This window comes from Rhipicephalus microplus, chromosome 3 (genome assembly GCF_043290135.1).
Source record: "Rhipicephalus microplus isolate Deutch F79 chromosome 3, USDA_Rmic, whole genome shotgun sequence".
NCBI lineage: Eukaryota > Metazoa > Arthropoda > Arachnida > Ixodida > Ixodidae > Rhipicephalus > Rhipicephalus microplus.
The window spans coordinates 3553343-3565616 of record NC_134702.1 but is presented as its reverse complement, the minus strand read 5'-3'; the positions used below and the strand labels follow the sequence as shown (position 1 = coordinate 3565616).

Below are 12274 nucleotides of genomic sequence, written 5' to 3'. Positions count from 1 at the left end.
CGACGTCGTGAAAGAGTTGATTCACCGGTCTGCTTCCTAGTTTTGTCCCGCCGCTTCATACCATCCACAGACGAACGGTTTGGCTGAGCGTGTCAACAGGATGCTGATTAACATGCTTGCTATGTATGTTGATTCCAAGCATAAAAACTAGAACGAAGTTTTACCGTTTATGACCTACAGCTACGACACTGCGCTACAAGAGACCACAAGCTTTAGCCCGTTTTACCTTCTCTACATTTAGGAGCCATGTACTACCCTCGATACAATAATGCTCCCGTTTTCAGAGCAAGAAAGCCCATTCCTTGCAGAGACAGTCTGTCGCGCAAAGGAGACACGGCGCGTCGCGTGCCTCCGGATTTTCGCAGCCCAAGACCGTTCGAAGGCTCGCTACAATAAGCGACATCGACATGTGTCGTACAGCAAAGGTGATATGGTGTGGCTGTGGACGCCATACCGCAAGAGTGGCTTGTATCAAAAGTTTCTGGCCCGCTATACAGGTCCCTTCGTCGTTTTGTAGCGCCTTAGCGACGTTACGTACGTGATGTCATGCCTCACATCTTCTGGCCATCGCTCCAGGAAAACTGACGTCGTACATGTCGCGCGGTTAAAGCCATACCACGTGCGACACTGACTAACTCACCCAGTGGGCATCATCTGCAACGGGGGAAATGATACGGGACTTTCGTTGAAGTGGGTAGAGAAAATAGAAGTGAATGTGTTCTGTGCAAGGCCCGACTTCTGCAATCATACATCATCCCGCCTTTACAATAAACATATCTCACCCGTAACAATATATATATATATATATATATATATATATATATATATATATATATATATATATATATATATATATATATATATATATATATATATATATATATATATATATATATATATATATATATGTGTGTGACGTATGAAGGCAGTGACTTGTAGTAGAAGCCCAGGAGGAAGAAGTCAGAACGGAAAAAACATGGCGTATGAGCCAGGCCACGTCGCCCATTCATAATAGCGTCACACGAGTCGACAGGATGGAGACCTGCCTGCCCCTTCATCAGTCACTCATCATCTACGCAGTTCTTAGCATGACACCCTTAGCATACATGGACTACCGTGGAAGCGCCTAGCATTACGCATCGACCAGCATCATGTCAGAAGCATCTACTGACCTTCCCATCCCCAAGTACACCGGAGCAGTGGACGATGGACCCATACAAGACTGGTTCGACCCGTTCAAGCTCCACGCTACCGCTGCATCTTGGTCGGAACGGGAGATGATCATCAACTTCCCTGACTACATCTTAGGTGAGGCATTCAAATTTTACCTCACCCATATCTTCGAGAACGATGAGTCTTGAAAAAAGATCAAAGAAGAAATGATCATTCGTGTCGAAGAATACGATGAAGACCGGTGCATACCTCATCAGCGGAAGGCATTTCAACTCACCCATCACAGTTACGCGAAGTCTTCCCGCAGTAACCTTATTGTCCAAACGAGACCTCAGAGAAAATATACCACCATTGTACCATCATATGACTCTTCCGAAAAAACATCACGCATTCGAACACTGACTGGTAACTTGCACGTCGCAACAGACAAGGTAAAGCGTCCGTATACCGTAATGAATCTAGACAATTTCGCCAAAAAACTGAACGTAAAGCCTCCTTTCCCAAGAGCAATGAAATCGGCATTTTCAACGTGTTCACTTCACCTCAACACTTCAGATTTTACTGAACTACCCGAATCCCTTGATGCTTCGTGTCACACACAAGGCCCAAATGGTTTCTAGCGTGTGACGGAATTTACGTGTGACGAGCTGGTCAATCCTCGCAATACCAGCCCACACCCTGACGTTCCCGACCAGTGTCGTTCGACAGACATTCTCAGCCTAATCACGCTGCAAAAAGAAAAACATACGCCACGAGAACCACCTGAAGCCATGTCTGTTGCGCTCTCATCGTCAAGTGATAACACACATGTGAGTCAAAGCACTGCAGGAATTTCGAATCCACCAACGCCGGCGTATTGTCAACTGACAGAAGCATTTACAATCAAGAATGACTCACAACCATCTTGGGAGCTTTCTCATCAGCATGTCACGCTGCGTTCATCGCAAGACAAGCCCAGTAGTACAGTATCGACTACCGACAATCGACTGATCACATCACCATCTAAAGAAAAGCACACTCATGTTCCTGAAAGGGGCCCATCTGACGAACTTTCACAACAAGACGAGCAATTTCAACAAAGGCAACTCCACGAACTCCAGGAACTGCAACGGCTACTCGAACAAGAACAACGATAAAGTTAAACCTCCTCACGAGTACACTTGTGGCTGGAAGGTCATCAGAGACAACATCAATTAAAGAAGCAAAGACAAAGGCGATGCCTAAGCCATCTTCGTAGAAAGCAACGTCGACAAAATTTTCTGCACCATTTCTCAAAGCCATGTCTGCGATCCAACAAACTGAGAGAACGCCACAGAAAGTAACGAAAGAGACATGAAGCTACTACGTATACAATGGAGAAAAAAAGACATCGTCCCATCATCGTCGGTTCTCTCGCGCGCCGACTAGAAGCAAAGCATCTATTGCCACGACGGCGCTGGATCCGATGCCAAAGACATCCGTCTATCCAGTGCTACACAGATTTCAAGCCTTGTTCGTTCTTCACAAGATCTCAAGTCATGTCATCATCAGTGGAGATGAGCAGAGCGAGGTTATGGTATCCAGGGCGCAACAGCCAGCCTCGTCCACCAGAGCTACCCTAGATATGACCGCACTGCTGCCCTATAGTGTGAAGCTTTTGTGCGAGTTAAGAGACTCCCTCCTGAAATTGAACTACGGCGCATTTTGGCATTCTTCACTTTATGCTTTTTGTTGTTTTGTTGACTGTAACTCGTGCATTCTTTCGGGGGGAGGGGGAATCCTGTGACGCAAGAAGGCAGTGACTTGTAGTAGAAGACGAGGAGGAAGAAGGCAGAACGGAAAAAAACATGGCGTATGAGCCAGGCCACGTCGCCCATTCATCATAGCGTCACACACACACACACACACACACACACACATATATATATATATATATATATATATATATATATATATAGAGAGAGAGAGAGAGAGAGAGAGAGAGAGAAGATGGAAATGGGCCGGGCACGGAGCACGTTGGCAGGATAACCGCTGGTCTCTAAGGATAACTGAATGAATTCCCAGAGACGGCACACGTACTAAGGGGAGGCAGAACGTTAGGTCGACTAATGAGATTAAAGAGTTAGCAGGAATAACACGGCAACAGAAGAACAAGACTGGGCTGATAGGTCTTCGCCCTGCAGTGGGTGTAGACAGACTGACGAATATATATATATATATATATATATATATATATATATATATATATATATATATTGTAGTGGATCAAAACAATGGGGTGAGCGTCGCGTGACGGGTAGACCAGAGAAAGAGAACGACGTGACCGTGTTCGAGCGAGTGGTTCTTTTACGTTACATTTGGTGGCAGTGGTGACAACATGAACCCATGTTTACCAGGAGTAAGGCTGCCGCGATGACAGCAACAGTCGGAACTTCACAGATGCACCTTACAGAAGACGCCACGTCGTCGACGGCCCTGGAACCTCCCGTCCCGACTACGCAGGAAACCTTGACAGAGGCCACAGGAACCCCAGTCTCATCACACATCTCACCACCAGCGCCCCATCAGCCTCTCCTGTCGGTGTTTGATGACCAGGATACGCCAAATCACCCTCAACAGTCAAGCGCTGGTGCCAGTCTACCTATACCTGACTGCGTGCAAGCCCTTGTTTCAAAAGGTGAGGCCGACAGACGAGTCTTATGCAAGATTTTGAAACTCGCTTCGCTACCCACTTGCTGTCTCTTGAAGCCACCCTCGCCCAACGTGCCCCGACTGCGGATGTCGTCGCCGACCTAGCTGCGCTGCTCTCCGTCATTGAGGAGCAGACTAGCCTACAGCAACGTGGGTCTACTGCGGTCGAACGAAATGTTACTCTATCAGCTGAGCCTCTGTTTTTCGGAGCACAACTTCCACCGCCTACCTTCGATGGCACCACGTCGTGGGCAGAATTTTTGGTGAGGTTTGAGTTCATTGCTGCCCTAAACGGTTAGACAGTTCAAGATAAAGCTCAGCTCCGTGGCGCCACGGTTCAATACCTCGAGTACATCCCGCAAGTCGTCCGCTCGAACTATGAAGCTCTGGTCTCGGCGCTGGAAACCAGATTTGGTGACAGTCATCTTCTTCAGCTCTGCCTCACACAACTGAAACACGTCCGGCAAGGTCACCGCGGCCTTCAAGAGCTCGCTGCTCACGTTAACAGCTTGTCCCGGAAGGTCCCGTCGGGTTACCTTACCCCGACCATGAACCTTATTGCTGCTAATGCCTTTGTTGATGCCATCAATAACAGAAGCGTCCTGCACTTTGTCCGCCTCGCTCGTCCAATTAACGTACCATAAGCTTTAGCTGTCGCTTTTGAGGCGGAGATACAAGAACGATGCCTACCAACTGAGGATCCATAACGGAAGCCAACCTACACAAACGCACCATCCCAGACCCGGCATTTGGCTCTTTCTCGGCTCCGCGATCCTACAGCAGAACTCCAGTGCTACCACTGCCACGATGTTGGGCATTTTTCTTGAGACTGCTCTCGGGTGCCCGAGTCGCTGACAAGACAAATTCAGCTCCTCCTATGCCGTCTTCCTTCAATGCAGGCCATCGAGAGCAGGAATGGCCGAAGCCCCTCTTTCCTTCACCGAGATTCGAACTCTGCCGGAGAAGCTTGGAGATCCACCGCAGCACGTTGAAGCACTAGTAGACACAGGAGATGCATTCACTTTTTTAGCGATGGGTTTCTTGTCTGGAAGATTTTCGGTGAGCCCTGAGCAGGTCGATCGACCCCATCTTGTTCTAGCTGACGGAGCCACTCTACCTGCTCTCGGCGAAGTCTGCCTGATTGTGTGTGCGCTTGGGAAGACAGTGAGACAGCGGTTCTTTGTTGTCCCAAACCTGTGTGTGCCAGTGATCTTTGGCTGTGATTGGTACGCCCAGTTTGGAATTAGTTTGCAGTTTAACGGCACTGATTGCACCATTGAACCGACATGTACCACTTCGACACCGATTCCAGCAAGTCTTGAAACTTCCAATAAAGCTTGCTCTAGGCAGTCGTATTTCCCGTTGAGTCATGTCATTTACAGAACTGTAACACGAAAGCGTAATCTGTGCTCGCTGACAACTACCGCATGATGGAAAGTCTGATTGATAAATTTTCTTCGAAATGCGGCATTCTAACAACGGGCACGAGAACGGCCGTGGGACGAACACAAGTGAACAACCTGATATTAGAAAACCATCCCAGCTTTTCAATCCTGTGATTACGGCAACCTGAGTTACCATACCCTAGTCGTCTGCTGCGTGTGTTCCTGTTTGCAGCTCCGACAAGTCCTTTGTTGACAAGGACATTCTTGTAGAAAGTACCGTTTGTTCCCGGCCTGGAGGCGAATTTGCAATGCCGCGGGACCTCCATCGCTGTTCCGGCAAAACCTTGGCGGTGCTTGCCTTCAACCTGTCTGACAGTATCCTGTGCGTGCCGTCAGGCACCGTCCTCGGTAACTGTACCCACCTTGAAGCACCGTCTGTCGTAGCAGTCGTTGCATCACCAGCTGCATCACCCTTAAACTGGAACGAATTCAACTTCGGCCCCAACTTGACTTCGTCAAAGAAAGCTGAGATTGAAGCTCTTCTACGGAAATTCAGTGACTGCGTGGCGATGTCACCCAGTGAACTCGGCCACAATCCTTTACTGCAGCACAGAATTGACACCGGCTCTTTAGGTCCTGTTTGGCATCATCCGTGTCGAGTCTCTGCCCACGAACGGGCAGAAATCGCTAAGCAAGTGGATTACATGCTTAAGCGTGAGATCATATTGCGCTCGTCAAGTCCGTGGTCGTCCCCCTTAGTTCTTGTGAAAAAACAAAGACGGCCCAATCTGTTTCTGTGTCACCAAGCCTTACGTGTATCCTCTCCATCGTCTTGTCGATGTCCTTGACCCCCTGCATGGTGCCCATTTTTTCACTACGCTGGATCTTCTTTCTGGCTATTGGCAGGTGAAACTAGACCCGAATGACGCTGAGAAGACCGCCTTTATAACTCCCGATGGCCTATACCAGTTTGACCACCTGCCATTTGGTCTCTCCGACGCTCCTGCTACATTTCAGCGATTACTGGACCGGGTTTTTTAGCATCTCAAGTGGTCGATGGCTTTGGACTATTTAGACGACTTAATTGTCTATGCTCCCACGTTTCCCGAACACCTCAGGCAATTGGAAATGATCTTAAGTGCTCTTCTAGACGCTTGCCTTTGAGTTAAACCTTCCAAGTGCTTTTTCGGATTTTCGAAAATTAGTTACTTGGGGCACAAGTAAGCGCCAAAGGCATCAGCCCTGATCCCACAAAGCTCCGGGCCATTGCCTGTATTCCGGCACCCAAGGCGGCTAAGCAGCTTAAAAGTTTCTTGGGCTTCGCTTCATATTTCAGGTGCTTTATCCCTGACTTCGCTTCTCGCGCGGTACCTCTCAACGAGCTACTGAAGAAAGAAGTTCGCTGCAAATCGGGACCCGACCAAGAAGCTGCCTTCCGCGATCTCAAGACTGCCCTTCAAGCACCACCGACGCTCGCGCACTGTGACGAGAATGTGGCGACGATTATACACACCGATGCCAGTGGTCTTGGCCTCGGAGCTGTTCTCTTGCAAGTTTACGAGAATGGGCAGAAGAGACCGGTCGCTTATGCTAGCCGCCGGCTCAGTGAACCAGAGAGCTGTTACCACGCCTCTGAACTAGAGTGCTTGGCGGCGGTTTGGGCAGTAGAATAATTTCTTCTGTATGTTTATGGTAAAAGCTTCACGGTCGTTACTGACAACGTCATTCTTCGCTGGCTTCAAACAACAAAAAAACCCTCAATGCCAAGTTCACCAGGTGGGCTCTAAAACTGCAGTACAACTTTTCTATTGTCCATCGCAGCGGCGCTCGCCGTCATGACGCTGACTACCTTTCTCACCACCCGACAGCATTCAGCGACATTTCCCCAGTCTCTGCAGTGCTCGATTTACGAACTACACAGCTACAAGACATAACAATCATCGATATAACCCGACGACTATGCGTGGAAGTACGCACTCCCAAGCGTCGTCGTGAAAGTCTTTCTGCATCGTATGTCGCACGAGAGGAAATTCTTTATCACCGAAATTATCTGGATGGGCCGTGCGTGCCTGTTGTGCCGGTAACCATGCGACAATCGGTGCTATTCATGTGCCACGACGCTTCGACTGCCGGTCACCTCGGGCTGCGCAAGACGCTGGCACGCATCAAAAAGAGGTTATGGTGACGGCGCATGCACAGTGACATTTGCCCCTACGTTTTGTCGTGCACAGTCTGTCAAGCGCGGAGGGCCACCACAAATCCGCAACCAATCCCCAACCAAGCCATCCCTCCTCCGCAAACACCTTTTGAGATTCTAGGACTTGATCATATGGGACTGTTTCCACGTACGTCGCGCTGCAACAAGTTCCTCATCCTTGCCACAGACTATCTCACGAACTGGACCGAAGTCAAGGCCGTCCCTGATTCTTCGGCTCTGCACGTCCTCACGTTTATCAACGAGTGCGTCATTTTTCGACACGGCACGCCACGCTTGTTCATCACTGACCGTGCCACGGCCTTCGCGTCCCTCATTCAGTAACCTACTGAACGACCATGGAATTCGGCATGCCACGGCCACTCATCAGCACCCACAAACAAACGGTCTGGTGAAACGTACAAACCATACCATAAAGGACATACTGCCATCATACGCGAGTCCCAGTCATTCTGAATAACAACTGGGACTGATACGTCACCCACGCTGTCTTCGCCCTCAATACGTCACAGCAGGAAATCACACGGGAGCCACCGTTTAAGCTTGTCTATGGAAGGACGCCAAGGCTTCCACAAGAGAGCTTCTTTGGTTTGGACACAACAAAGCAAACCTGTCTGGATGACACCAGTACTTCGGAGCTTCTTCGAAAGGCTCGCTTTAGAGCGCATCTGGCCATAGCGCATCGTCAGGCGAAATTCCGATTGCCTTCCAACGAGAACCACACCCCTTTCAAACAAAGAGACCTAGTGTTGGTTCGACGCATCTAGCGTGTTCCACAGCGTTGCCAGAAGTTTTTTCCCCGGTAAGCAGGCCCATTTCGCGCGGTAAAAGCCCTAGGCCCTGTTACGTTCCGCCTGCAAGTTATTCCCGAACTGGACACCAAAAGCAGAAACCGTGTTGTTCCCGCCCATGCAAGCCAGTTGAAACTTTATGTGCCACGTGATTTCTTTATTCACGCTTCTTCGTCTTCCGACTCAGACTCCAGGGAAGAGGGGGCGGCGAATGTAGAGTGTCATAACAACGGGCTGACCGGCGCATGCGGGGTATACCGGGGAAAGAGAACGACAAAGACAGTGTTCTGTTGGATTGTTTTCGAGCGAGTGGTTCTTGTATTTTACTATATATATATATATATATATATATATATATATATATATATATATATATATATATATATATATATATATATATATATATATATATATATATATATATATATATATATATACTGTGGGAATGGTTCGTTGCTTCGGATCACAACCGAAGCGTCTTGGAGTATAAATCTAGTTCAGGGGGGACACAGCGGCTGGTCAAACACCAGCGCCGAACGACTGAAGACGAATACCCCAGTCAGTGCTGCTTCGCGGCGCTAAGAGCAACTCTTTTCATGTTCAAACGCACCCGCTGGTCAGTGAGGGAAAGTGGCGTGTTTTCACCAGAGTGACACCGGACCGCAAAAATGGCGGTCCATGGGGAACATTTCTTTTTTTATAATTTGTTCCAATTCCTACAAGTATGAGGTGTATACAATACCAGGAGTAAACACAACAAGATCAATTATACGTTTAGGATTACACATGACGTGACACATGTACATACATTCATATAATGTACAACATATAATGTCAGTAGTAATATCACGAGACCGGAGGATGGCAGAACGGGTCACGTAACAAACAAGGGTCTCAGATATCTTTGATGACATCAAGCGAAAAAAATGAATCTGTGATGGCCACCCATGAAATGCGTAGAACAAACAACCGGCGCGCAATAGAATGAATGAGAAACGCAGTCGAGGAAGGCTTCGGTGTAGTGACGTAATTGAGAAGAGGTAAACTGGAAGCAACTCGCTCAGGAGGGGTAAACCGGCCTCGAGAGGTTTCAGTCGTGCCCTGAACAAACCGGCTGATGATGATGATGATGATGATGATGATGATGATGTTGATGATGATGATATGGTAGTTCATAATTGTAACTCACTAGAAATTTGCCTTTCCACTCTGTTTACGAGAAGTGTAGATTCGACGCTGTTCGGCAGTGTCAGAAATATCCGCGCCACTTTATCTACATTTCAGCCTTGACGATGACAGTAAACGCGGGTCGCGATCCTATGGGCAACCAAGTAATCATGGCCACGGTGCACGACTCCGGCAGCTTCTCAGGAGGTCTGCCACGCACCATCACGATGACAGCCACTCACAAATACGTCATCTCTGCCAAGCAGGTGAACAGCCACAGGTCATTTCTGTGACCCTAAGTGATCACACAAGAGGTTTGCATGAGCCATAGAGTTTCCTAAAAGGACTCTCTCTCCCACTGCGACAGTTTAGCGACCAAGGGAATGATGAGTAGTACACGGTTTTGCATAGGCTTCCTACTTGCGGGTGGCGAATCACACTTGTGACTTCCTTTATTCATGTGTTTTGATTTCGTTTCGAAGGAATGAATGAACCCTTGTGAACATCGGGACCTGATTCGATATGGTAAGCCTAAAAGAATAAGGTAGTGAAGAGCAACCACTGAGCATTTGCTGGTTGTTTTTTTCGACAGAAAACAGCTACAAGCCATACGAACACGCACACAGCCAGAAGTACGAGGATTGGGCAAATAAATGTACTACCCAAAACCCATCATTCCCATGCTCGCTGAAGGGCCGTGCGTTGCAGCTCCCATAGACACTAGCGCCAGAGTTCCCTCTATAGTGTATATTTAGAATATTTTATGGCGTGGGCATCTAAGACAGGCTTGCCGACGTTTCAGTAGGTAGCTTTTATGTCTTCTTATTGAAACGAAGATATCTGACAACGATATTTATATTTATATATATATATATATATATATATATATATATATATATATATATATATATATATATATATATATATATATATATATATATATATATATATATATATTTTCAAGAGCGTGCTTAGTAATTTTGGCTTTGAGCGTCTTAGCTTTTGATGTCACGTCCCGTGGTGTTGTACTATGACTAGAATAGGAGGAGTGTCCAAAGCGCCACGCAAATACTTTGGAAGAGTGAGGGCATTTTGCGGTGAACTCCCGCATCAAGGCGCTGCAGTGCCGGACTCGTGGAAAGGGGGACAAAGCTGACATAGCAAAGGGGGACAAAGCATTCTATAAAGGAAAGGGGGACAAAGCTGACATAAACAACTACCGTCCTATAACAGTGACATCAGTGGTCTACAGGCTGGCGATGCAGATTATAAAGGAAAGACTGCAGGCGTGGATAGAGGATGAAGGGGTGCTGGGGGAACTGCAGAATGGGTTTCGGAAACACAGGAGGTTGGAAGACAATCTGTTCTCACTGACGCAGTGCATAGAAATAGCAGAAAAGGAACACAGGCCCCTGTGGCTAGCATTTTTGGATATCAAGGGAGCGTACGATAGCGTGGTTCAAGAGGAATTGTGGGGAATACTGGACACACTAGGCATGGAACATGTAGTCACTAATCTTTTAAAGGGTATCTATAAAGGTAACAAGGTAGTTATAAAGTGGGAAAAACAGGTATCCAAGCCTGCAGAGGTAAAACGGGGGCTTAGGCAGGGGTGCCCCCTGTCCCCCTTATTATTCATGATGTACCTACAAGGATTAGAGGCAAAATTAGAGGGAAGTGGACTGGGCTTCAACCTCTCTTTAGTCAAACAAGGAAAACGTATTGATCAGGCACTACCAGCATTAATGTACGCAGATGATATAGTGCTAATGGCCAACAACAAGGAAGATTTGCAGAGATTGATGGACATCTGCGGTAATGAGGGAGATAGGCTAGATTTCAGATTCAGTAAGGAAAAATCAGCAGTCATGATTTTCAATGACAACGAAGGTAGTGAGCTTAGAATACAGGAGGTCGCGCTAGAGATAACAGATAAATACAAATATCTGGGCGTATGGATAAGCAATGGGACCGAGTATCTGAGGGAACACGAAATATACGTGACGACTAAAGGTAACAGGAATGCAGCAGTCATGAAAAATAGGGCACTGTGGAATTACAATAGGTATGATGTTGTGAGAGGAATATGGAAAGGGGTCATGGTTCCTGGGCTGACGTTCGGCAATGCGGTCTTGTGCATGAGATCAGAAGTTCAAGCAAGATTAGAAATTAAGCAACGTGGAATAGGTAGGCTTGCTTTAGGAGCTCACGGGAATACACCAAATCAGGGAGTACAAGGTGATATGGGATGGACATCATTTGAGGGCAGGGAAGCTAGCAGCAAGATAAAATCTGAAAAGCGATTGAGAGAAATGGGGGAAGAGCGTTGGGCTAGGAAGGTTTTCAGCTACTTGTACATGAAGAATGTCGATACAAAATGGAGGAAGCGAACCAGGAAGTTGACTGGTAAATACTTAGAAAACAGCAGGTGGCCAAACCAAAAAGAACTATCGGTTAAGAAGAAAGTGAAGGAAACGGAGACTGACATGTGGAAAATGGGCATGATTAAGAAGTCCGCACTAGAGGTCTACCGAACGTTTAAGCAGGAAATTGCCAAGGAAAGGATCTATGATAATACTCGGGGTAGTTCTCTACTGTTTGAGGCCAGAACGGGAGTACTGCGAACCAAGACATATCGGGCCAAATACGAAGGGGTAGACACAATATGCAGTGCGTGTGGAGAGGAAGAAGAAACTGCCGAACACTTGATAATGTTCTGTAAAGGGCTTCACCCTATAATCCAGGATGATGGCGCAGAGTTTTTCAAAGCACTGGGGTTTAGGGACCGGGAGGGCAAAATAAACTTTAAGCGGGTAGACTTCACTAGAAGGAGGTTATCTGATTGGTGGCTAAAGTCAAGGCGCGAGTGAAAA

General features: G+C 47.4%; 1 protein-coding gene across 1 annotated transcript in view; it reads left to right on the top strand.

The window, feature by feature from the left end:
- Window positions 1-9694, top strand: part of LOC119160112 (uncharacterized) — a 151356-nt gene extending 141662 nt beyond the window's left edge. The window contains exon 14 of the mRNA XM_075887655.1: window positions 9519-9694. Coding sequence (XP_075743770.1) covers window positions 9519-9694 — 176 coding nt within the window. The remainder of the gene's footprint in view (window positions 1-9518) is intronic.
- The last annotated feature ends 2580 nt before the right edge of the window (window positions 9695-12274 follow it).